The sequence below is a fragment of the Halichoerus grypus genome, chromosome 5 (assembly GCF_964656455.1).
Source record: "Halichoerus grypus chromosome 5, mHalGry1.hap1.1, whole genome shotgun sequence".
Taxonomy (NCBI): domain Eukaryota; kingdom Metazoa; phylum Chordata; class Mammalia; order Carnivora; family Phocidae; genus Halichoerus; species Halichoerus grypus.
In genome coordinates, this window is record NC_135716.1 from 140,240,876 (window position 1) to 140,268,501 (window position 27,626).

Genomic DNA, 27,626 nt, shown 5'->3' on the forward strand with positions numbered 1-27,626 from the left:
GGGGTCCTAATACATGGCTTGGCTGCTAAGTGGTTGGGTCTAAATATGAACAGGTGAGCAACTATTCATCCTATTTACCTGAGCTTGACTTGCCTCCTATGGGTGTTCTAAAAGTCAAAATATCAAGCTTCTTACTACAAGCATCAGACAGATTACCGATTTCAAAACTGCAAACCATTACCCATCTAATAATCAATTATCGACTGGGGAAAAAGGGTCCTGCTGATATTTCTGGCTGAGAGTTCTGCAGTGGGCTGGAACTGAAATGACAATAATAATAACTATAAATCAACAGCAACAACAATAATAATAATTAGTAGTAGCTAACATGTATTGAGTCCTTACTATGGCGCAGCACAGTATTAAACACTTTACCTACTTTATATCCCCACTTGAAATATGAGGAAAACACACAGCTTTAGAATGTGTACCCTTACCCATTCACTGCAGAACAAAGGCTTCAGTGATACAGAGACCATAATTCAAATCCTCGCTCTACCATTTAGCACTCTGAGTCTCAAATTCTTCATTTTGAAAACGGGAGTTTTAATACTTATTTTATAGGTTTGTTTTGTAGAGATTAAATGTAAATCTAAAGTTATTATTATTACTACCACTATCTACCCATCAATTGAAACAAACGCTATTTTCCCAGAAACTTTATTAAAAGGCAAGAGTTGACAAGCATATACTTGGGTGTATGTTTCAGGTTGGTGGAGTGGGTGGGCTGGGGAAGGTGTTGGGTATCAATATTCTCATGGCTCTGCATAATCATTTCCAGACAATTATTCCTTCATCTGCAAGCAAAAAGCTTTGCTCCTTTGAGCTTTCTACCACCTGCTGACAGGCATACAATCATACCCACCTCCTGTGCAGCTCACTATCACCCTCAGCCTCTTGCCTGCATCCCTATGTTAAATGAAGCTGAAACCTAGATCACCTAGTCTTCCCATCCACCTGGAGCTTTGTCATTATCTTGGAAGATTTAAGAATCCATTTACAAGGCCCATCCAGTGCTTGAGTCTTACGGCTTCAAAATGTTTCCAACCCCAAAACTGTTCATCTTCACTTTACTCCAGCATCCATCCCCATAGCCCTACTCTAAAACTTATCATCCACTGGTACTGGTATACTTATGTATATTCCAATGCTCTAATAGCCACTTTCTGGCTTTAACTGCCCATCAGTCCAATTCTCTCATTTGTCCCATCATTCCTACCAAAGATCCTCCTTCACCTCATGGTAATATTCAGATTCTCAATCCCTTCCTTTTCTTTCAATCCACAGACCCCTCTGGCTCTAATTTCTTTGGTTAGCTAGGGTAGAATCCACCATTTATTATATCAAACACATTGACCAACAAGAATCATCACAAATACTCTCTAAGCTGCAAAATTCAATTGGTACCTCTAATTCATAGAAATCATTTGGCCAGGATATGCTTCATTTATGGCTGTAAGAGAGAAACCTTGTTTAGGGCAGAACAGGCCAATGGGACACTGGAACTCGAGAAAGCACAACATCCTGACAGTTCTCAGCATTTGAACACCTTAGAAATTTATACTGCCTGCCTCAAAGTTAATTCCATACAGAGAAGATTCTCTGGCCAACAGATCAGGAACTGTAACTAGCAGCAAAAAATCAAAATGTGACAGTATTAATATATTGCACAATGACTGAGCTGCAAGGAATGTTGGGTAGCCTCTAGGGCCAATTTCTCTGTGTTTAGGTTAGGTGGTAAATAACCAAATTATCTAAGACACAGGGTATCTATTCACCCATCCATCCCTCCATATTCTTTAAAGCTCCTGTGTTGGATATCCAACTCTCCTAGGCCAAAGTCATATTAAAGGTGAGTCCTGGATGCCCTGGTTTAGCTTCTGGGGCTGGCCTCTGACTGTTTGCAGTATAGGTGTCTTTCTGGCAAAGCCTGGATTCATTTCAAACTAACTTCAGGAGGGAGATGACAAGGAGGGAGCTTGAATCAAAAGCCAGGAGTTGTGGAGGCCAAGGAAGGCACCAAAGGACCAAAGCAAGAGAAGGGCCGGAGGGAAACTAGGAAGCCAGGAGGGTAGGGAGGAAGCAGAAGTCAGACAGTGAGAGGGAAAGGAGTGGGATGCTAGTCCTGGATAAATTATCGTGGTGTCCTTTCAATTTGGTTTATAAGCTTTGTTCCCAGAGCCCCATGGTTTCCCTCTATCTGAGCACTGAGCACACAATAGGATAAATGTCTGTTTACTTATATGTCTCTCCAACTAGACTATGAGATCTAAGAGGATAGAGGCCATCAATTTTTACCAGTATTCCCAGTAATTAGTATAATGTGACTCTTCAATAAACGCACGTTGAGAGAATGAAAACAAATGAATGAGTAGATGGACTAATGAAATAATGAATGAATCAGGAGTGGGGAATCTGTATAAAGCAACTTTGGGATCTCCCTCAGTTGAGCTTTTCAGTGTTTCCTAACTGTCATTTCAACATATTCTTCATTGTCAGAGGTCACAGTTAAGGTTATAGGCTCTGGACCAACTAGATGGGAACCCTTGCTCTTCTAACTGAATGGCTTGGCCAACTGACTAACCTCTTTGTGCCTCATTTTACTCATCTGCAAAACAGAAATAATAGAATTAATTACTCATAGAGTTATTAAGAGAAAAAAGAAAATGCATGCCAAGCATTTAAATTAGTACTTGGCACAAAGTATAGCTTAAAAATTAGGGTTATTTGCATTCTTATAATTATTATACCCATCTCCACCCCAGCACTACGCAGGACCCCACAGTATTTTCTTGAGTGCTACTATTTAAAGACATTACTTCCTAATCTTCTGTTACATGTGACATGCTGCCTGGGCAAGGGACTGATAAAGAGCACGGAATGAAGAAACCATCCAACACTGAATACCAGCTGATGTCTCTGGTTCATGAGGGGAAAGAAGATGAACGATGAGCAGAATGGAGGCTGTGGGGAATAAAAGTTTAGGAGCCTCTAGGTTTGGAAACACGGAGTTTATTTTTGGATTGGACTTCTAGGTCTTTTACCCAAAACAAACAAAGAAAACAACAACTATGTCAGCTGTGTTTATGAATATGAGCTTGCTGTGGCTTTCACAGACACAGGGAATTCAGTCCACTTCTCTCTGGTTATTAAATTATAGACAGGCACATGATGTACTGGAAAGAGAACTGATCCGGAAATCAGGAGGCTCTGGTCCTGCGTTAACCTTAGTCTAGGCTCTGTAATTCTGAACAAGTTGTTTTCTTTCATTGGATCCCAGTTTCATCTTCTCCAAAGTGGCAAGTTTGAGCCAGATGTTAGTTCCATGGTTCAAGAAATGGTTATTGAATACCTGCTGTGTGCCCCAGGCATTGTGCTAGGCACTGTGGGTACATCAGTGTGCCAGAAAACTCTGATCCCTGGACCTCAGGGAGCTTAGAGTCTACTAGAGGAACACAGATGCTATAGAAGAAGGTCAGAGGGAGATAAAACTACTCTGAGGGTTAGGGAATGACCTACAGGTACAAAAGGAGTTGGCCCCATAAAGAAGGTTGATGAAGAGACATCTAGGCTGCAAAGAATGCATATTCGAAAGTGAAATATTATAGCACATTGAAAGGACTGAAAGAAGTCCAAGAGTAGATAGAATGAACAGAAAGAATGACAAGAGATGAAGCAACAAATGAAGGCAGGAGTCAGAATTTGGATGGTCTTGTAAATCATCATGCTGAAGAGGAAGCCTTTGGAGGGTTTTAAGCAAGAGCAATCCTATTCAAGTTGTAGAAGATCACTTTGGCTGATGCGCAGACAATGGGTTAGATAATGGTAAATGTGGAGGCAAGCAAAGCATTCAAGAGGCCCTCGGAGCAGTCCGGGTGAGAGACGACCATGACCCAGACGAGGGTGGTGAGTGTGGAATTAAAGCCAAGTGCAAGAATTCAAGAGACATGAGGTATAGTTTAGAAAATGACCGTGAGAGACTGAAGTGGAAGGGAAGGAGAGGGTGGGTTCACAAAGTCCTTGAGGTTCTGGCAGGGGAGAGCAAGTAGATGTGGTGCCATTTACAGACCATGCCATGAATGAGCTGGTGCCAGTTTTGCAGGCCAAGGTGGAGATGATGAATTCAGATCTGAACACGTTTGAATCCAGATACCTGTGAGCCCTTTAAGTGGACATGTTATATGGAGAGCTGCTGAGCTGTGGGCTACAGACAGTAAATGAGTCCTTAGAAGTGGATAAGATGGACAGAATCCTCTAGAAGATCAACATATAGTATTGAGTGGAGGAGAGAGGGGAGCTGGCAAATGTATTTGGAAAGCAGTGTTCAGAGCAGCGGGAGGAAAATCACGGATGTACGTCATCAATGGAAGAATGTGTCAATGCAGGGAGTGTTCCATGTTGCAAAAGGCTGTCAAAGGTAAAGCAAGGTAAGGACTGAAAAGTCCTTTGTGCTGAGCAATGGTCTAGGTTAGCATCAGTGACCTAGGCTAGTACAATTGCAGAAGTAAAGGGCTGATCATCCTTGGTTAAGGAGGCAGAGGACGGTCATGAGAAAATCAGGACAGCGAGGATAGCCATCTTTTAGAACATTTTTTTTTAAAGATTTTATTTATTCATTTGAGACACAGAGATACAGAGAGAGAGAGCACAAGCAGGGGGAGAGGCAGGCTCCCCACTGAGCCAGGAGCCCAACGTGGGGCTCGATCCCAGGATCCCGGGATCACGACCCGAGCTGAAGGCAGATGTTCAACCATCTGAGCCACCCAGGCGCCCCTCTTTTAAAACATTTTTGATTGTGAGAAGATAAGAGGGGGCTGACAGGTAGAAGAGAGGATTTTATGTTTAAGACGAGAGTGTGTGTAGTAGCACTGTCCAACAGAAATGATGTGAGTTATGTAATTTTAAAGTTTCTAGGAGTCATTTAAAAAAGTGAAAAGAAATGAGTAATTTTATTACTTTTTATTTAACTTATTATACCCCAAATATTATCATTTCACAAGTAATCAACACAATTAGTAGACATTTGATGTTCTTTTATTCACAGTGACTCTTTGAAATCTGGCATATATTTTGCACATTTCAAATTGCACTAGCCACATTTCAAGTGCTCAGTAACCACATTCGACTAGTGGCTGCTATATTGGACAGGACAGGTCTAGAGCACATTTCCATGCTGCTGAGAAGGAGCTAGCAAACAGGCAGGAATACGAATGAATAATGGGTGGAGTGGGCCGCCAGAGGATAACAGGAATCTCTTCCATTACAATAAATGTGAAGGAGAAAAAGTTTGCATCTGGATATAAGCAGTGATGTACTGATAAAGGTTAACAAGTGGCTCTACAAAAAAAGAAAAAAAAAAGCCCTACTTTGTAGCATCTGCCAATTTCTCTAGTATAAATCTTTCCGCTGTGGTCACCTTCAAGCTACTGATGTGACGTCAGTGAACACAGAGCGGGGCGGAAACGTGCAGTCAGCTCTCATGCCCGGTGTGAACCACCAACAGCACACCACTGGACATGCGACTGGGTGGCAGGTGTCCTTCTAATAGCTTCTATTTTCTCTTTAAGGTGGATGGTGGCTGGGAATAAGTAGGTCCTGTGTCTGAACAGGAGAGGAAAGACGCGGCCGGGAATTGGGGGAGGTTTGATGGAGTTATTACAGAAAACAGGCAATTGAGCTGACATGTTAGTTTCCCGTCAGGAAAGAGATGGGCGCTCATACTGGGTAATAAGGCAAAGCTTAATAATGGGTTTGTTAAACAAAAAAGAAGGTTTAGGAAAAGAAACCAGTAACCCATGACTAGCAACAATGGGGAGCCATGACTGCCTCCTGGCCCAAAGGAGAAGGAGAAGGAGAGGCTCCCAACACCCAGAAAGAAAGCCGGAGGGAGAGGGCCACCTGCAGGAATGGTGGTCCATGGTGGATGGATCAGCTAACCTGAGCAACTGAGCAAGGAGGGAACCCATAGCTTCCATCTCTCCTCCAGGCTCCTGCTGGTGCCTTCCATTGGCCACACCCAACAACACACCAGGGTAAGGGAGGCTGGCAGGGGACAATATACAATGACACAAGCCTTATGGTTGGAGAGTGCTTTCTCACAGTGCTCAGTGGCCTTTAGGAAGGCAGAAGGCAGGCAGAAAGCTGGCTTCATCCTGGATTGGGGTTTGGTAAGACAAAAACAATGGGAAAAAAGTTAAACAAATAAAATGGTCATGTGAACACCGGCCATGTGAAAAGAGAGAAGAGGGGCAGGAGCAAAAGAAAAGCAGCCCTTCAAAATGCATGTTAACTCTGCTTGACAGGCCAGGAAACTGAGACTCAAAGCAGTAACGTGGCTTGCCCAAGACAACAGGTTTAGTGGTGGAGTCAGGAGACATGTCTGCCTAGCTTGAAAGCATTTTCCACCCTACTGTTGCATCCACAGGCAAAGAAACAGTTCATTTATGTATACAATTTATTTAAGTAAACTGTTTCTGGGGGGCAGGGGCATATTTTCACGTTCATTTAAGCTTTTAGTTGAAATTGAAGCATTATTAGAATTCTCTCCCTCTAACATATAAATTCATATACATTAAAAAGCAAGGATGCCCTTCGAAATGAAAATTTCGGTATTTTCATTACAGAAGCTCATCCCAAATGTACAAACTAAGAGGTGAAGTGGGCTAAGATGAGAAAAGTAAAGGGTGTCTTTACCTTTTTTTTTTTTTAAGATTTTTATTTATTTGAGAGAGAGAGCACGCGCACACAGGCAGGGGGAGCAATTGGGGCAAAGGAAGAAGTGGGACTTGATTCCAGGACCCTGGGATCATGACCTGAGCTGAAGGAAGATGCTTAACTGACTGAGCCACCCAGGCGCCCCAGTGGTGTCTTCTCTGAAATGAAAGTGGAGTCAGGTTCTCAGGCATGCTCTGTTCCGAGGGCCTCACCTCTCTTGGCCCATTTATGAAACTTCCTCATTTATAAAATTTGGCCAATACCTGACAGGGAGTTGGGAGGATTCAGTGAGCCCAAGGATGCAAGGCTCCTAGTTCTCGTAAGTGCTCTGCTTGCAAAGCCAATTCCTTCCACCTGTTTGTCCTCCTCTGCTCCTTCTTTCTTTCTCTCTTTCATTTCCCAGCATTATCACATTTTTCCGCCACTGTATTCCAGTCACTGAAGTTATCCGTGGTTGTCCTACAGCTTCCCAATCATGATCACCCCAGGGTTTTTTGTGTGTGTGTGCGTGTGTTTTGTTTTGTTTTGGTCACCTTTGGGCCTCGGTGACCCCAGGTGACCATTTTGTGGAAACTGCGGCATTTTGGATCATGGCTTTCTCCTCTTCTTCGAATAAACACTGGAAGCTTTCTTCCCCACTTATTCCAACTCTCGTTTGCCATCTGGTGCCTGGGTTGGCGCATCTGTGTTTGCTTAATGACTTTAGGCGAAGGCCGAGTTTACATATGGGAGGAAGGAGAGGGCTTTGCTGATTTCTTCCATATGTTCATTTATTCGTATATTATGATTTTTGTAATCTCACCAGCAAAGATCCCTTCAGACAATCCTTACACTGTTCCCTGGGACCCGCTTCTTTGTGTGTTCAGCTGGGAGTTGCTGTGAGAATATTTTTGCAGCGTCTGTTACCTTTAGTATAGCTCAGTGTGGCTTTTAGACAGGTACAAAATTAATGTTCGGGAGGTTCTTCTTTTTGAATAGAGGAGGAAGCTTATTAGATCTGGGTGATTCTGTGGAGTCAGAAGACCTGGGTTCTAGACCTTTCTCTCCATCTGTGAATGGTGTGAACTCGGGCAAGCTTTGTGACTCTGGCCCTTGGTCTGCTCGTTAGGTATCAAAAGGCTTGGGCTAGGTGTGTTCCCACACCTGCAGGCCCCACAGGCCGCAGCTTTCCCTTGCCTCTTCCCTCCTCTTCCTCTGGTTCTGGGTTCCCGGCTTTTCTAGATTTCTACCTCAAGTGCCAATGTGTGCTTTCCCTCTCCCCATCTCCCGATCAGAGGTATGCGTGGTGGAAAAAAGCCAAGAAAGGCATCCCATCTCCTGCATAATGCAGGAATGGAAGAGGATGAGCTCTATTTGTTGTTTTGTAAGAAGTCATCTTGATTTCTTTTTCTATGGTATACTTGGGCCTCAGCTTAGTGTGATGGCTCACGAGCTCTGGAAAGACACAGACCTGGGTTGGAAACCCACCTCTTCTCTTCCCAGCCTGCGGCCCTGAGTAGTCTTCTTCATTTTCCTAAGTGGTATCTTCCCTCTCTAAAACGGCACTACTCCCTGCCCTGCAGCGGTGCCGAATGGGTAAGTGATCACTAATCCTAGCATGGTGTTTTGCATAAAGCAAGTGCTCACAAATGTTGGTTACCTCTGTGCACAGTGGATTCAGTGGTGAAATGCCAGGATGCTGACAATGCCTCAGAGGAGGAAATGGACAACACTCACAGAAGATCGCAAAATCAGTGGATGCCAAACCTTGACCCAGAACCTGGGACTTCTGACTCCCAGGCTGCAGATCTTTCTCATGAGCTGAAGAGGGCTGGGGAAAAATAGGGGATTGGGTTGGATTCACTGCAGACCAGATGATGGCTAAGGAAGGAAGGTAGCCTAAGCCTTACTCAAGAGGGCTGGTCAGTGGAAGAGAGATTCTCGAGGGGACCAGGGATATGTATGGGGTGGTGGCAGGGGGGGACTGGACCTCTTTTTGTCAATGTCCTCAAGTTGCTCTGAGAGGTTTTCTATCTCTTCCTCTCCTTCTCTCACCCTCTGTCCCACTCCCTCTCCTTCTGCCCTTAGTCCTTCGTGACTAGTCTCTGTGCCCAGGAGAGTGAAACCCAAAAGAACAAAAATTATTTGAATGTATGTTTTTGGATGTGGCTAGACAGACAGGTGAGGTTGTGTTTGATAGTTCAGGCAGGAAAGCTTTGTGAGTTTATTTGAAAACGCCAAATTAATCTGAGGTAATTGAGAAATAATCTGTCAGGTCGGAGGCAAGTAGAGAACAAGAAATTATCTTGTCCACAGCCTCCTCCTGTGGTCCTCTCGGCTCAGAAGCATGAGGAAGAGCAATGTGGGAAGGGTGAGCTGCCTCTCAGTCCTTTTTGTGTCAGAGAGCAGTCAGAATCTGAGAGATGAGGGTTCTCTCTTGCTCCAGGGACTGTTTCAGGGTAAGGAGAGGCAAGGGGGAGGGGTCTCGGCATTCCTGGGCCTCCACTGCCTCATGTCACGTATGATATATACGCACGTATAACATGGTGGGATGTGTGTGCATGCATGTAGCCTGTATGGTCTGGCTTAGCTGATATTAAAAGGATGTACAGGCATTAGCATGCATCCAGCAGAGGACAGAACCACATACAAGGAAGGAAAACAACACCCGTGAGGAATGAGAAGGCCAGTGTGGTTGGAGCAGAGAGAGTGAGGAGGGCAAGTGTGGCTGAGAGAGAACCCAGAGGCAGGCTGGGGCACACCAGGGGACCTTGCAGTCTCCTTTCCTAGGGCACTGGGAGGCCGGAGGCGCCACCACCTGGCCGCCCTGCTGCATTCAGTCTGACACGAGCCAGGTGCAGAGGTCCAGGGGAGAATCAGGGTGGCGCTGGTAAGTGAGGGAGATGCACACAGATGAGAGGTGTTCTGGAGGCTTGGGTGATGGATCTGATGGGGGTGTTAGGGAGAAAGAGTTGTCAGAAATACTCAGGAACTCTCAGATTTCTGGGCTTAGGCATCTGCCACACACGCCCCCCTCCCACCCCCCCACCCCCCGTAGGGTAGGTAGAGGCAGAGAGAGAACCGGTAGATACCAAGAGGTGTTTGCTTAGAGTCTGCTTCTCTAGATCTGACAGGGCTCCTTCCGGGTCACTGGGTAAAGGAGAAGCAGAGCCTCAGCCTGGCCTACTGTTCAGAGAAAAACTGCTACAAGAAAAGAACATCAAGAGAAATAATGTTGCAAAATTCCTCCCAGACCTGGCCAAAGCTTACATCAGCCAGTCATGTGCGTTTTAAGCTCTATTATTCAGTTAAGAAATGGATTTGTCCTTGTAAGTGCTACAAGATCTGGCACTTAACACGTGCGATGTGAAGGCACTTTTTAAAAAATTTTCTTTTTAAAGTAGCAGAAGCTCTGGACAATCTGGGAGTTATAAATGTGACCTCTGGACAGCCAACACAGGGCCTGCGGCTCAGACCTTTCCACTGAGGCATCTCCCAGTTTCCTTAGGGTGGTGAGGGGGAGATGGAAGGACAGGAAAAATGCCTGTCAAGACAGAAGACCTGAGACCATCGGCAAAGGTAGGGCCCTTACACATCTTGGAGTAAAACTATGGCTGCCTGGAATCCTGTAAGCCTCTATCTGGGGCGGGGGGGACTCCAGCCAGGAGTGAATGTGTGTAAGATTTGGGCAGGGAATTCACCATTGAGGGAGGCAGTCAGCAGCTTTTTAAGGCTGGAATGCAAGGCGGGGGGGTCCTTTTAAATCAGAAACTGGAAGGAAACTTCCTCCACCTCCCCACACTCATCTCCATCAGGTTCCTACTCAGGGACCAGGTTTTACCTTCACCTTTGTGGGAAAGGTAGAGACAGAAATAAGAATCATCACCACACATGAAGCACTCACTAGTAACACTGGCTAACGTTCTCGGGCATCCTATGTGCTTGGCACCATGTCACAAGTGTACATGTCTTACCTCATCATTTGCAGCAAGCCTGAGAGGTAAGTATTATTATGGACTCCAATTTACAGGAGAGGAAAAGAGAGGTGAACAGAGGATAAGTAACTTGCCCAAGATCACCCAGCTAATAAATGGTAGTAGGTTCAGGATTCAAACCCAGGCAGTAGAATCCATTTGCTTAAACTCAGTGGCTACCAAAGGGCAAGGTGGTGGGCACTGGGGGGGGGAGGGGGGAGGGGGCTGGGGGGAGGGGGGAGGCATGTGCATTGTCTCTAAAGAATTAGACTATAATAATAAAACTAGTTAAAAGATCCATCTTTTTTTTATTATCATGTACATTAACAATATATGAGTTGTAAAATCTCCCCTCTAGGGCAAACCTCTCCTACTCAATGTATCTCCCACCCCTCCTAAGCCACTGGTTTAACCACTCTAGAAGGCAGAAATTACAAGTCACATTTTGCAGATTTCTAATCCCATCCGAACAGTCTCGTTGCACTTTGTGCTGCTCCTTTAAGCGCTAACAACAAGTACACTGGTTCTATGTGCCTGTGTTTCTCTATTGTGTGTCTCTGCCATTGGACCATCAACTCCATGAGGGCAGGGGCTGTGTCCACAGTTCGTGCTCAAGGACCTGGCTTAACATGCTGGTGGTGTTTACTCAAAAAGATATTTGCTGAATGAACAGATGGGTGAAGGAATGGTCAATCTAAAATGCTACTTCCTCCATGAAGTCTTCCTTGAGGGAAGAAGAGCCTTGCTCTTCAGCGAGGAAGGTGGAACAGGTGTTATTTGCAGAAGCTGTCAAAATGAGCTGGCCTCTTCTGTCCAGAGTAGCCCTGGAAGTTCCCTGCCAGGTGTGAAGAGCATGGGTCCTGGTGTAGCTTTGAGCTGCAGGGCACCCCAACATTCCTTATGGAACCAGCATTCCCAGGAAGAAAAGACTCCCCTCTTAGCACTGATATTTGAGAGCTGTTTCCAGACTTGTTTAGGGCCAAAAACTACTCATACTAGGCACAGATTTAGGATTATCTTTAGGACTGCACAATCCTTAAGATCTGGATGCAAAAGATCCCAGCGTGTTCCTTAGAGAATCTATTTTGGTTTTGGCACGTTTCTAAGTTGCTAGATAAATGTAACTCTACAAACATCTCTGTGACCTGGGATGTTGTTTTTATTTTGAAATGGGAACATGTTCGTTTACAAGTTCGTTGAAACGAAGATATATTTTGCTAAAGCACTATGTGGAGTCAGCATCCCTTCAGCAGGCCTCTTCAAGCCCATTTGTTAAACAAGACTGTAATCCTTTGTAAAACATTCTAGATGTCGTGCTGTATCATGTCCTCTTTTTTTTTTTCCTTTAAAATATATTTTTGTTATTTTGCCCCTAAAAATAAAATGATGTATGTTCCAAGCAACCTTTCTGGGTGGTCCACCGTGAGAGAAGAGTTCCCAGGTCTCCTCTGCGAGGTGGGTCACGGTGAGGTCAGTCCTCATGCTCAAGGCCAACATCCAGGAGGGAGGCTCGAGAATCGCTTGGTAAGGTGGCACAGCAGCGGTGGGGCGGGGGGGGGGGGTGCAGGGTGGGAGGGGGGGCCCAGGCGCTCTGGCATCATGGAATGCTTTAGAGTTTAACATGGAGTCTGGCAGAGAACTGGCAAAAACGAGGTCACATGGAAAGTTTCCTGAGCTCCCAAGTCTGCCATGATATATTTGAAAAGTTCCCTGGGGTTGAGGGAAGGGTCCCAAAGAGGAAAGTCCCCAGTGAACGGTGCCACCAGAAAGCTTGCCTATTTCTCTGACTCACTACCTGGAATTTTCAACCCACAAGACAGTTTAATGAAGGCAGTAACTCGAGATGAATGCTTACACATTTGTTAAGTCTGGCAAGAAAGGATTAGTGGAATAGTCCGTATACTACAAGGCATGTTTATTATATCAACTACCTCTAAGATGGGGAAGCCGAGAGCAGGGTCCCAAGGGAGTGGGACAAGGGGTGGGGGGTGGGGGGGAGGAAGAGAAGTGTGGATAGAGGGGGCTGGAGGCCAGAAAGTTCTCTACAGCCGTTCAGATCTTAAGGAGTGGGAGACAACTAGATCCTGGGTAGAGTGGGCTTTAGAAGTATTTTTTCCTTTTACCCAATGATCATCCTATCCTTTTCCCCTGTCCCGCTTCCACCCTCCCTCTCTCCTTGCCATCTTCCCTCCCCTCCTTTCATATGTGTTTATTGAACATCTACCATGTGCCAATTACTATTTTAGGCTCTGGCAGTCTCTAGTGAACAAAATCAGCATGGTCCCCACCCTTGGGAAGCTCAGAGCCTTGTAAGGGAGAGGGACATAAACAAATATTCCGCCAAATATCTGTAATCACGCATTACAATAAGTGCTATGAGGCAGGACGACAAGGGGCTATATCATATTGTGTGAGGAACATCAGCTTAGACGGCGGCGGGGGGGGGGTGTCAGGGGATCCTTCTCTCTGGAAGTGGCATTTAAGGTCACAGCTGAAGGAAGAGGAAGACCTAGGTCACGAAAAATTTGTGTATGTGTGGGGAGGGGCAGCATTACAGCCAAGGGAATAAAAGAAATAACAACAACAATAACAATGATGATAAAAACAATAGGTAAGACTTACTGAATAGTTACTATGTGCCAGTCACTACTCTAAACATCTAATAACTATTTATTCATTTAACCCTCACAACAACCCTGCCAGGCAATTTACCATTATTGTCCCCATTTTCCAGATAAGGAAAACAAGGCCCAGAGAAGTGAAGGAGCCTGCCCATCACGTAGGAAGAGAGGGTAGAGAAACCTAGATAAAACTCAGGTAATCTGGCTCTAGGAAAGGAACTGGTGAACGAAGGGAATGAAGGAAAAGACAGCGAGGCTGAGCTATAGCAACTGTAGGGGTGGAGGGAGAGGGTGCAGCCAGCCACTCAGAGACCATCTGTTCTGGAATTTTTCCTAAATTTGATGGTGGAAACCCACTGCAGGGGCCTTAGGGGGGTGAGACTGACCTTTTCCCCCGGGCCCTCTCCAGTCGCAGTGGGGACGCAGCCCGGAGGTGCCCAGCTGGGGGAACAGGGCAGGAGTCCAGGTGGGAGTAATAGGTTTGCGTCAAGTACCCGGTTACGTAACTAACCAACCAGCTGAGCTTCTCAGTGCTTTCCTGCCCTGCCCTCTCTTAGCCCTGTCCCCACTGCTCTCTCTGTCCCTGCCCCTCTCAGCAGCAGGCGGAGGACCCCCTGGTAAGACCCCGCTCCGGCTCCGTCTGCCAAGCTGCAGACTCTGGCATTTGGTCACCTTCTCCTCGGCACCCGTCCTGCCTCCCCGACTCAGGAGCCTCCTCTCCCTCGCCTGTGTGCCTGCCGGGAGGGAGCAGCTGCCGGTATCTAGAACCCAGCTGTTCTCCCAACTTCTCGCAAGTGTTTTTTAGCGTCAATGCTTCTAATTAGTTAAAATAGGAAGGGGGGGCTGGTAAACAGAGGAGCAAAAGAGAGACCTAATTTTAGCTGTAGCCAAAAGGACTTTCCCTCAAATACACTGTGATCTCAAAATACTTCGCTAAGCGCATATGGACACGGTGGGGAGAGGATTTGAAGAGCTACAGAAGGAACACTCAAAGCCAAACGGGACAGCCCATGCCTTCCCGGAAAGCAGGACTGGATCAGAGAGGAAGGCGATGCAAACAGACTGAATCCTTACCCTGTGCCAGGCACTGTGCGAGCGCTTCATGTGCGTCAACTCAGCAGTGCGTTTCCTCTCGCCAGCCAGAGGATGCTGCAGGGGCTAGGATCACCCTCATCTTACAGAGGCGGGAACTGAGGCTCTGTGGGGCTGAAGGTGTTTTGTCCAAGATGACACAGCTAACCGGAGAGCCAGGATTTCAACCTGGGTCTCCCTGACTTCAAAGTGCCTAGCGAGAAGAAGATGGGGTCTCCAACTGAGCACACATGGAGGGACCTGGGTGGACAGCTTTAACAGAGATGCAGGGCAGAGCATCAGGACAAAAATCCAGAGGATGCCGGCTCTCAGGACACTTAGTGGCATTACTGTAGAAACTGGCACGGATCACTCAGGGCCTCGACGTTCTCCACTCCTGAACCCCCTTCCAGCCCTCACAAGATGTCAAGAACAATTTACAGGTAGATAAATCATTTGGTGAATGCCCTCCACCTTTCACTAGGGCAAAAAAAAAAAAAAAAACAACCCACAAAAAAAACCAAAAAAAAACCTCCACTGCTTTCTGCAATTAAAGAAGATGCCATTTGGCAAAAGAATCTGAACTGGTTAATTCCCCCCCCCCCCCCCCAGCCCACCTTCCTAAGGTTGTGGTGGAATCTGGGCTCCTTCAGAAAACGGGCCACCTGGTAGGACTCATCACGTCAACTTCCTTCATCTCAGTTCAAGCTTAAAAGGCCTCTTCACTGGGAAGCTCCCCAGTGAGGCTTTCCACGCACATCTGGAGACTTTCCACAATAGGCCTTTGAAGCGGCCTGAAGTATTCCGGGAAGCCGGGCTCACTGGGCTGAGGTTTAAAGAGCAGAAGCCCACATTTGTTTTTCTTTCCCGCCTTCTTTGACAAAACTCCCCCCAGCGGTTTGTGGGCCCTCTCAGAGCGGCCCTGATTTTCAGCTTACTACTTTTAGGGCCAAAGTCTTAAAAACAACAAGAAAGCACATTCTGAGGAAGCACTGATACCATAAAGATCTGTTTCTGTGTTTGGCTCCTCAGTCAGACTCTGAGTCGTGCCTTAGTCATTGTTGTCGCAGAAAGAAAATGAACTCTGGACCAAGACAGACTTGCTCCATCACTCAGCATGGGTGACATTTTGTCAAGTCACTCAGACTTTCGGATGGGTGAAGGGAGTTAATAGTCCCTGCCTTGTGTGGAGTGCTAACGGTTATGTGACCATTAGGGTGGGGTGAGAAAATCACTTCACCCACTGTCCGCCCCGGACTTTATCAGGCCCGTGCTGTTCCCCCAGCCAGGATGGCCCTCACTCACATCGGCTGCCGCTACTCATTCTCTACAACTCAACTCAGGTGATGCTTTCCTCTTCTGGAAATGTTTTACCTTCCTCTTACCAGGCCAGTTCCGGCATGTGGTTTCTTCTTATTTTTTTAATTTAAATTCAATTAGCCAAGGTATCATTAGTTTTTGGTGTAGTGTTCAATGATTCATTAGTTCAGCGTAACACTTAGTGCTCATCACATCACGTGCCCTCAATACCCATCACCCAGTTACCCCATCCCCCCACGGTACGTGGCTTCTATCCTCAGCACCTCCCTATCCTCTAATCCACAGTCTGTGGGTTTTTCCATTTTCCGTGTCTGCCCATCATGCCCCCCACCACCACTGGAACAACTGTAGACACACGGTGTTTTCTTGTTCATTGTTGTATCTCCTTACTGAGCACAGTGCCTGGTACACTGATGTGCTCAGTGAATATTAACTGATTAATTAATTTCCTTAACATATTTATTACGCACCTACTCTGAGCAGGGTACTTATTCTAGCTACTGAAGATACAGCAGTGCGTAAAAGAGACACAGCCTCTGCTTTTCCATAACTTTACCTCCTGGTATGGAAAATCAGGAAATGTGTTAAGGAGGGCGCCTGGGTGGCTCAGTTGGTTAAGTGTCTGCCTTCAGCTCAGGTCATGATCCTGGAATCCTGGGATCAAGTCCCGCATCGGGCTCCTGGCTCAGCGGGGAGCCTGCTTCTCCTTCTGACCCTCCCCCCTCTCATGCTCTCTCTCTCTCAAATATATAAATAAAAAACCTTAAAAAAAAAAGGAAATACATTGAGGAGATAGATAGTTGGCCCTTGAACGCTGAAGGGGTTAGAGGCGCCAACCCCCTACACAGTTGAAAATCTGCATATAACCTTTGACTCCCCCAAAACTTAACTACTAATAGCCTACTGTTGACTGAAAGCCTTACTGATAACATACACAGTCATTTTATACATATTTTGTATATGCATTATATACTGTGTTCTTACAATAATAGAAGAAAATGTTAAGAAAATCATAAAGAGAAAATACATTTACATTACTATACTGTATTCATTCAAAAAAATCCACACAGAAGTGGACCTGCCCAGTTAAAACCTATGTTGTTCAAGGGTCGACTGTATGAAAGATTTCTGGTGATAGCTCCGACATGTAAAAACATTAGAAGTCCTTACTCCCTTCCGTCCAACAAGAAAAAAGCTAAAAAACTGAAAATCACTGATCTTTCTTGGATCAACTGGAGAACTGAGGTTGCAGGACAAGCCACCACCCCGAAATCTGGAGAGACAAGAGAATCCAGATAGTGACAGTTGAGATCTTCTTATCTAGAGCAGAAGCCACTGGAACAACAAACTGGTAGGGGCAATTCAGTGATAATTTTGAAGTGCTAGGGATGAGCATGAGACTGAGAAACTTAGGTGCTGCAGTCTTAGTGGGAGGCCCACACTGGCATGGGTTTTACTGCCAAGAACCCATAGGTTCTCGCTGTGAAGAGGCAAGAATGTTCCCCTCTTGACTCCAGCAGGGGGAGAAAAAGACTAAACACTGTGAAGTATGCCAGAGTCTAGTATACTCTAGCTTTCCTGTCTCACTGAGGAGGGAGGAAAACAGGCAAGAAACATTAGTGAAGGTCACAGTCCAGGGACAAAGGCTCACTAAAAGGTAAGATTTAATCAAAAGATCATAGAGTGCTTTCCCTTCCCCACACCTTAAAACTACACCAACAGGGCTCCAGTATAATACGTTATAGCAAAAAGAACTACAAGACACAGTCTCTATCTTAGGAGAAGCTCCTCGGGAAGCTCAAAAACTGAGGGGCAGTTTAAGACTAAAGTAAGCAGAAGCAGCCAAGAAAAAGAAGCAAGAAGAAAAGAAATAATAAAAAGATAAAAAAATATAAAAAGCAGAAATCAATTAAATTGAATACTGGAAAACAATAGAGAAAAGGAATGAAACCAAAAGCTGGTTCTTTAAAAAGAACAGTAAAACTGATAAACTTTTAGCCAGGCTAACCAAGATAAAAAAGAGAGAAGGCACAAATTACTAATATCAGAAATTAAAGAGAGGTCATCATTACTGATCTTATAGACATTAATCAGATAATATAAGAATCTGTAAAAGGCATCAACAGCAAATCAAATCCAACTACAAACAGAAAGAACAACACATCACAGCTAAGTGGGATTTATTCTAGGTATGCAAGGATGGTTCGACATTCAAAAATCAATAATGTAATTCACCACATCCACAAATCAAAGAATACAAATCATATAATCATATTAACAGATGCAGAAAAAGCATTTGATAAAATGCACACCTTAAAGTTCATTCTTTGCACTATAATATTCAACGGGTTTTTTTTAAAAGATTTTATTTATTTATTTGCCAGAGAGAGAGATAGCAAGAGCAGGGGGAGCAGCAGGCAGAGGGAGAAACCGGCTCCCCGCTGAGCAGGGAGCCCGACATGGGACTCAATCCCAGGACCCTGGGATCATGACCTGAGCCGAAGGCAGATGCTTAACTGACTGAGCCACCCAGGTGCCCCAACAGTTTTAACAAATGTACAAGGTCACATATTTACAATGACAGTATCATGATAGTTTCACACCCCACCCCACCCCCAAAAATCCCTGTGCCTCACCTATTAAATCCTCCCCCCACTCTCCCCAAGCCTTTGGCAACATCTGATCTTTTTACTGCCCCAATGATTTTGCCTTTTCCAGAATGCCACATAAGTGGAATCATGCAATATGTAACCTATAATGGAATGTGCTGTATATGTGACAAGTAATCCAACTGTATTACGAATGTATGAAACAATCTCACTGAAGGTTGTGGGAGATAAAGGTGCTGACCTAAGGAACTCTGGAAATGAGAAGAATTTGTAAAACTGAAGGCAAAAGAGACTACATCAGCACTGTACTCCAGGTGATAAAGCTGTAGCGCACAGGGGTATGGGTTAACAATTCTGGTATTTCTATGGTTATATCCTGGAATTGGACAATTACAATTAAGGAAATGTAGGGTTGATGGTAGGAGCCAGGTCTCTCACTATTTGAGTGGGAACTTATAGATAAGCAAGAGAGGGAGGCTAGGATGATCCATGTGGTAAGGGATTATAGTTGGAGATAAAGTAAACTAATGGTTAGCTTCATGTAGACAGAGATAATTGCATATATACATATTTATAGATATGGGTATACACACAGATTAGTACACACACAGGTATTGGCAGGGAGGGTCTGGAAGCAACAACAGCTCAGTAGCAATGAGCACACTTAGTGCCCAGATCTTGGTTTCTGTGATGATTCTCCAATAAAAAGAATCAGGGCTCCTTGGAGAAGTGGCTGATTCTAGTACTGGGGCAGGAAATAGACAAAATGAGCTTGGAGGATCTTGTAGTGTCAGAAAGGAAGGAATTAATAAAAAAGAACATGGGCACCTGGGTGGCTCAGTCGTTAAGCGTCTGCCTTCGGCTCAGGTCATGATCCCAGGGTCCTGGGATTGAGCCCCGCATCAGGCTCCCTGCTCTGTGGGAAGCCTGCTTCTCCCTCTCCCACTCCCCCTGCCTGTGTCCCCTCTCTGGCTGTCTCTCTCTCTGTCAAATAAATAAAATCGTAAACACACACACACACACACACACACACACACACACACACACAGTTAGTGGTCATTTCAGAGAGATAAAGGATCCAACTGAGGAGTTCCAATGGCCAAAACCAAAAAAACTGAAGAATAGAATAAAGTAGTACTGGATTATAACCCCAAATATCACATAAATATCTATGAGTTCACACTGTTCTAAAGAAATTGAATGAACGAATGAATGAATGAATGAATGAGAGAGAAATGTCCCATGCAGAAGAATTCCAAATTTATGTAGATATTCCACCCTTGAGGAAGTGCAGCATAACTTCCTTATGTGTGGGCTGCACATAGTGACTTCTTCCAAAGAGTATAGGGAAAGAGGAAAAACAAAGTAATTTTACAGTGGAAAAAGTTGGCAAACATTATCTCAGCTAGATGACCAAAGTTAATACTAACAGTGATAAGTCATGTTGATAGTATGTATCTTGATATAATGTGATGAGAATGGCACTTTGTCTCTGTGGTCTTCTTCCCCAAAAACCTTAACTCTGGTCGAATCACAAGAAAAATATCAGACAAATTCCAACTGAGGAGCATTCTACACAATATCTGACCAGTGCTCCTCAAAATAGTCAAGGTCATCAAAAACCAGAGAAGCCTAAGGAGACATGATGACTGAATGTAATGTGATATTCTGGATGAGATTCTGGAAAAGAAAAAGGCCATTAGTTAAAAACTTAGAAAATCTGAATAAAGTAGGAACATTAGCTAATAATGTACCGCTACTCGCTCACTCATCAAAACATACCTAAGATGGTAACAATAAGGGAAAGATGTCAATGTTAGGGGAAACTGGGATGGGTCTTATAAAAACTATAGTTCCACAATTTTTCTGTAAATAAAAAAACTGTTCTAAAAAATAAAGCTTGTTAAAATAATATATATGCATGTACATATATACACATAGATTTATTATGTCAGGTGGTTCTATGTCCTAGAAGGAAAAGACAAGTTGGGCGAGGACGATGGAGGATGAGTGGGGCAGGCAGTCTCTCTGATAAAATGATATCTGCTAAAGGGATATCAGAGCAGAGATGGGAAGGGAATGAGGTTGGGAACTGTGTAAATATCTAGGGAAAGAGAACTGCATGCAGAGGGAACCAGAAGTGTGAAAGCCCTGAGGTTGGGGGTGTGTTCAGTTTGCACAAAGAAAAGAAAGAAGCCAGAGTCGGTGGAGTGGCCTGGGCCAGGAACAGAAGAGCAGGTGATGGAGTCAGAAAGGGGGTGGGCGCTGGACCAGACGGGCTTTATAAGCCAGAGGAAGCAGGAAGCAAGTGAATCAGTAAATGAGATGAATGAAAACTCTTCATCTTGAAATTTATTCTAGGTACTCCAGCCTTTCTTTTTTTAATTTAAATGGTCATCATAATACACCTCCCCGCACTCTCCCCGCCCCGAGAGCACACACAAATATTCTATCATAACAATGCCAAAATTTCTTAGCCTGCATTTATTCTGACAAAGCCCTCTAGTCCTGTAGAAGCTGTCTAAGGCAGGCCATCTCCTCTCTGAAACAAAATCTCAGACGGTTTCTAGGCAGGCAAAGTGAACTGAAGGCTTGAGGCCAACTTTTCACATAATTCAATTTAAAAGAAACTTCCATATGCCTGAAATCTTTAGATAATGGAAAGAAAAGTGGATTTTCCTCTCTTCGTTATTAAAGTAATTGGCTCAAACTCTCATTTCATTTCGTACTTGTAGGCACAACCCAGAGTCTGTAATTAGTTTCAAACCACCAAAGTAGAAACAGAATAAAACCTCAACTAACTGAAGGACCTTTTTTTCCTTGACATACTTGGCTTTTAATGGCTACAAGCAAAAGGCACTAATCCAAAAAGTAAGCTTATGACTGGGACTTGTTTAAAAAACAAAATAACTTGCAAAGTATTTCTTGGGTGAGTCCAATATGAGATCCTTACCAGCCACCTTCTCTATCGCTACTCCTAGTCCCGCGTTAGGAGAGACAGTATCCTGGATGAGGGCAAAAACCCCACTGGTCAGAGGACAGCCCACCAGGCTCATCACTTGCGTGCCAAGGTAGGCATCAGAACTCTCACCAATAAGATGAAATAAAAAACACCTTTCTGTGAACTTGCCCTTAACCAGAAATGTACATAAAGTCATTCTAACCACATGAGCATGGGAGTAAAACGTGGCTCTCTCCGTAGTGGGGACTCCATCTCGGAATATCTTGATCTATTTATAAGTAATTGGTACCACACTCAATCACTGGACACGTCTTTGGGGAGTTAACCCCTCTGAACCTCAAATTTTCCACCTGTAGAATGATAATAATGGTATCTGCCTGTGAAGCCCTCATCAAGGTTAAGTGAAATAATGTCCCTAAACCCCTAGAACAGTGAATGTCTAGTTTGTTTGTTTTTTTTTTAAAGATTTTATTTATTTATTTGACAGAGAGAGAGAGAGAGAGGTGGGGAGAGGGAGCAGCAGGCTTCCCAAGCGAGCAGGGAGCCCAATGCAGGGCTCGATCCCAGGAAGCTGTGATCATGACCCGAGCTGAAGGCAGACGCTTAACTGACTGAGCCACCCAGGTGCCCAAGTGTCTAGCTTATAAGTGATGATGTGTGTTGCTTTCTTTTCTTTTTTTTTTTTTAAGATTTATTTATTTATTTTAGAGAGACAGATGGGGTGGGGGGATGAGAGAGAGGAAGAGAGAAACTTAAGCAGGCTCCCTGCTGAGCACGGAGCCCACATGGCTTCGATCTCACGACCCTGAGATCACGCCCTGAGCGGAAAACACGAGGTCAGACACTTAACTGACTGCGCCACCCAGGTGCCCTTGTGTGTTGCTTTCTTTTATAAATATACTTCTGTAGCCTGTATTTGTACCTGACAAGGATCTGGCAAATAGCTGTCTCCTGATAAATGGTGAATACATATCTGTGTGAATGAACTGTCTCACCAGTGATACTTTCTGTAACGTCATAAAGTCACAAATGATACTTTCTGTAGTGATACTTACTATGTAGCCAATAATCAGTCTTTTATTGAGCACTTCCTGCTGGTCAGCGGCTGTGATCCACACTCACACACATCACTTCACGGAGTTCTCGCAATCGCCTAAGAAGGTGGCCTTCCCTCAGCTCCACTTTACACACGGAGGGCTGAAATGAGCAATCTTCTAGGATGGCCCAGCTAGCAAGTAGCACAACTGGATTTTGAGCCCACATCCTTCTGACTGCAGAGGCCATGCTCTTAACTGCTAGGGCACCCTGTGCCGTTATTTTAGAGCATATTTAAAATACAAAAGGCACTTTTGACTTCTTTTGTTAAGAAAGACTTCTTGATGAGGCTTCCTGTTGCTCCCCAGAACAGCCTCCCAGTTGGACTGACGGCTATCAGGAACAAGGGGGACTGGTCGAGCTACCAGGCACTAGCCTTGAGAAGGGGGCTGAACAAGTCATTGAGTCCTGTTCTGAGGAGCCAGCAACATCAAGCTGGTGGGGATGCCAGGCATGCACGGGAGGAGGATCCTGGCTGCTGGGCTGCAGGGTCATCTTGAGTAAAAGAAGTAAAAATGCCCCAAGGGCAAAGGAAATTATTCCAAGAAAGGGAGCTGGAGGAGTGGTCCTGGGTGCCAGTCCTACAGTGGCAGGAAGCTAAAACCAAGGGCATGGGGAGTGGCCAGGAGCCCGGAGGCCAGGGGTGAGGGTCTGGGGTTGGGATGCAGTGAAAGGTTCTAGATAGGCTGTGGGAGATAACAGGCTGTGGCAAGCCTTCCGACTTCCAACAGTTCCCAGGGATTTGCTGGGCTTGTTCCTCTGGGATGTTTCCATTTCCGCGTCTTCTCTCTGGTTCTTTCCCATGATGCCCCAATAGGAGCTTCTCCTTTCTAATCCTGCCCCATGTTCAAGGCCCCCTCGCACTGGACCATCTCCAGGAAACTGTCCACACACCCCACGCCCCTGGTCCATTCTCCTGTCCCACCTCTCCAGATTCATACGCACCTACAATCTGGACTAAAGAACTTTCGAATGCTTGCCATTGTTCCAATATTTTGATTTTTTTCACCCCACTTAGATTGTAATCCTTTCTCGAGTAACAGCTAAGATTGTTTTCTTTAATGTCCGTTTCAGCATAAAACAAATGTTCTAAAAGCTCCTAGTAACTTTTACTCTGAGGGTTCCGAAATGGAGTGTAAAAATTCCTGAGAGCTCAGGGGTGCCTGGCTGGCTCTGCCAGTTAAGTATCCAACTCTTGATCTCGGCTCAGGTCTTGATCCCACAGTCGTGAGTTCGAGTCCCACACTGGGCTCCACACTGGGCATGGAGCCTACTTAAAAATAACAATAATAATAATAAAAAATTCCTGGGAGCTCAGAGGTCGGGAGTGGTTTCTTCTTTTAAATGAAGACCGTAATACCAACCTCAAAGAGTTGTTTGATGGATTGAGATAACGGGTATAAGTCTGCTGAGTTGAAAAGACAATCTGGCAGAAGAGAAGGAAAAGGCAGTTGGAACTATCAGGAGCCTAAGGCAGAAGGAAAAGGAATTCTATGGGGGAATGCGAAGAATTGCTAGTGAAATTGATGAAGTCAGTGTCTCCCGTGTGTCAGGCACCGTGCTAGGCGCTTCATCTATATGATGTACAGGACGCTGGTGAAGAGCACCTGTCCTGGACCCAGGCTACTGGGTTCCAATCCCAGTTCCATCTGCTACCAGCTGTGTGAGCTGTTAAGTTATTTAAAATGCCTACGGTGTATTTTCTTCAACTTTAAATTGGGATAATTTAAAGCAGGAGTTGGCAATTTTTTTTTCTGCAAAGGGCCAGATAGTAAATATTTCAGGGTTTCTGGGACACACAGCTTCTGTTACAATGACTCAACCCCGCAGTTGTAGCGTGAAAGCAGCCATAGACTCTATGTGAGCAAACGGGCGTGACTGTCTTCCAATAAAACATTATTTGCAAAAAAGGGCAGTGGGCAAGAATCGGCCCACAGGGAGTGGTTTGCCAACCTCTAATACAGAATCTCCCTCATGAGGTCCAGAGGACTGAAGAGCTAATAAAGCTTATGCTCTTAGAACAGCGCCCTGCACACAGTAACCACTCCACAAAGGTTAGCTGTTATTATTATAATGAACCTGTGCAATAGGTGTTGGAATGCCCTCTTCTAGGGAAGAAAACCAAAGTTCAGAAATGACTGAATAACTTCTCCAAGACCTGGCATCTTCTATGAGTGGCAGAGTCAGACTCAGAGCACAGACCTGTGGGAATCTAAAGTCTATAGTTGTCCACTGCGACTTTTGTCAACTTCAAGGATCTTATCAGAACCGAGACCTTATTTCATAGACCCAAAGGGAAACTTGCTCTAGGCCTGTATGTGCAAGTGTTTTGGGACTTGACTCAGACACGGGACACACACTGAAATCAGGCCTGAGATCCAGATGGGTATTGTTGGAAAAGTCCCCAATTTACTTCCTTTCAATCCTGATTCCAGTCAGTGGAGAACAGGTGTGGAATCCGTGTTCTCTACCCTCTTGGGCGGTTACACAGTCTCAGCCCTCCCTGGCCTCGGTGTCGGTTTCCTATGACACCGGTGGATCAGCTGCCTTTGGGGAGCCCTAATTAAGTGCACAAATAGGGCAGCCTTCCCAAATCCCACATTAGTTCTGCTTTGGAATGCCAGAACTTTTCGACCATGGAAAAAGGCTTCATGCCCTGACTCTTAACAAACGCAGCAAGTTCAAATGCATTTCTGGGGTGGGGGGTTGGGGGTCAAGAATCCCAAGCTGTTATGTGAGAAGGCAAGGAAAGAAAGGGCTTTTCTTGAAAGGGGGAAACAAAGGGCATGCAGAAATGTCACCAAAATGCCCTGCAAACTCTCTAGCTTGCCCCAAGTTGTTCTTTTGTCTGAAAGCCTTGAAACTGTGATTTATGTAACTCTTTCCTCAGGTCAATGATTGGCTTCTTAAGCCTGAGACCATGAAGCCAGTGACAGCAAAGATTTCTTTCCATATATCAGATACATGGAATAAAAAGAAAAAAAGAATCCCCGTTAAATGGCACAGACTTGGTGCATTTCAAAACTAGCCACCTTTCAGAAAAAAAGAAGAAGAATGTAGCAGGAGGGGAAGAATGAAGGGGGGGAAATCGGAGGGGGAGAAGAACCACGAGAGACGATGGACTCTGAAAAACAAACTGAGGGTTCTGGGGGGGCGGTGGGAGGATGGGTTAGCCTGGTGATGGGTATTGAGGAGGGCACATTCTGCATGGAGCACTGGGTGTTATGCACAAACAATGAATCATGGAACACTATATCTAAAACTAATGATGTAATGTATGGGGATTAACATAACAATAAAAAAAAATTAAAAACAACAACAACAAAAAAACAAAACTAGCCACCTTTCAGTTTTATCACTATTTTTCTCTCCTCTTCTTCTCCTTCCTCCTCCTTTCCTCCCTCCACCCTAAAGCCAAGTCTATACCACCCAGTCTATTCTAGGGAAAGCCTCGCTGGTTCTGTAGCTGAGAAGACACGGTAATGATGGGTTTTGTGCATGTGGATTTAACAGCAATCAGCTGTCTGCTTTATGTTTAATTCCACATCTTCTGGAGTAAAAACCATTTAGGCTGCAATCCCCCAAAGGCACTGTATGCTGTCTACTTCCAGAGTTCAGTGGACCACTGTGTTGATATATTTTCCCTCATCAAAGGATGGAAAGTGGCTTGGCCTTCAACTTGACGTTCCTCTAAGACAATGCAGTGGTAGAAGCCACTGGGCTGGGAGTCACACAGATCCATCCACCACTAAGTCTTTGAAGCCTAGAATCTAAGTGGATCTTCCGGGCTCCAGGCTGACAGATGCAGCCCTTCCACTGGCCGCCATAGGCTTTTCTGCCCAGGGAAACGACAGCCTCTGTGGGGCTTGCTGTCTCAGGAGAGACGAAGGGAACTTTAATTAGGGTGGCCATAGTTTTATTATTATCCCAATAAAATTCACCTTTGAATCCTAACACTTTTTTTTTTTAAAGATTTTATTTATTTCAGAGAGAGAGAGGATGACAGAGAGAGCACGAGAGGAGGGAGGGTCAGAGAGAGAAGCAGACTCCCCGCTGAGCAGGGAGCCCGATGGGGACTCGATCCTGGGACTCCAGGATCATGACCTGAGCCGAAGGCAGTCGCTTAACCAACTGAGCCACCCACGCACCCCTGAGTCTTAACACTTTTAATGATCGATTATTAATAATTATACCAGGACATAAGACATAGGCTGGGTCTGTACGGGATGTATTAGCACCTTTCCTCAGGGGCTGTCAATGGTTGGGCGGTTTGGGGAAGTAATTGTCACCAGGCCCTGTTCTCTCTAGAGTCACAGGAAATGGGGAGGTTTCAAACTTTTAATTTTGATTTCCATGCCCTTATTTTGTGTTGCCTCTTCTGACAGACTGCACCAGAATTCAGTCTTCACAAAAGTGAAGATGAACCTAGAAAATACTGAAGCATACAACAATACGAACTGTATGCTGCATGGAACCTTTCCGATACTGGGGACTAGGGGAAAAGGCTCCTTCCCACAGGCAGGAAGGGCTGTCTTCCTGTAAGGCCGAGCTCGGGAGCTCCCAAATTTTGGACCAGGAAGATAACCAAACCTTCTGGAAACCAGCTTTTTATTTTGCCACATAAGGACCTTAAAAATAAAATGTTTAAAAAAAAAAACCCAACCCCTCAACATTTACTTGGACCATTATGCCATAATGAATAGGAGATCTGATTAAAAAAAAAAAAAGTTACTGTGATCTCAGAATAGATCGATTTACATTTAGCTTTGTTAGAAACTCAACACACTGCTCTTATTCTTTCTATTCCCATTGGCTAGTGAAACTTTGTTAAGGGCCTGCAGTGAGGGCCCGCTTCATGGGTGTGTCCTCTGTGTTGTTGCCCAGGGCCCCATGCCAGGAAGAGCCCAAGCGTGGGGCTTAGTGATCCGTGGTCACTGTCTTGAAATTCTTAATAATTTTATTTTTGAATCTGTGCTTTGCAAGTGAAGGCTGATGGGACAATGGAGTGTGGGCTGGGGGGTCTGCTGCCGCCTTTCCTTTCCTAGAGCTGATTCTTGACTGTCTGCTCCCTGCCTTCTGCCCTAATCCACATCCCACTGCTGACCCTGCACCTCGGGGGTGGTGACAGGGCTACATGAGGTGGGGGGCATGCAGGGGCAGGCCCAGGTGCGGGGAGAGCCAGGCCAGGTGACGAGCCTCGGGCTCTCAGGGTGGGGCAAGGCAATGGCTCTCCCCGCCACGTCTGCGCCACCGGGTGTGTGTGGGGGGGTCACTGGGAAAC

The 27,626-nt window shown here is 45.2% G+C and overlaps 1 protein-coding gene across 15 annotated transcripts in view; it reads right to left on the reverse strand.

Annotated features, from left to right (window-relative positions):
• FGGY (FGGY carbohydrate kinase domain containing) overlaps positions 1-27,626 on the reverse strand; it is a 426,891-nt gene that overhangs the window by 52,584 nt on the left and 346,681 nt on the right. Inside the window, exon 16 of one of the 15 annotated variants that reach the window (XM_078073066.1) lies at positions 5,021-6,152. The exons of 13 other annotated variants lie outside the window; for them this stretch is intronic. In XM_078073066.1, the coding sequence (XP_077929192.1) occupies positions 6,105-6,152 (48 nt within the window). In that variant the 3' untranslated portion in view covers positions 5,021-6,104. Of the gene's footprint in view, positions 1-5,020; positions 6,153-22,713; positions 22,841-27,626 lie in introns of those variants that run through there. One more of the 15 variants, XM_078073068.1, reaches the window with a different exon arrangement.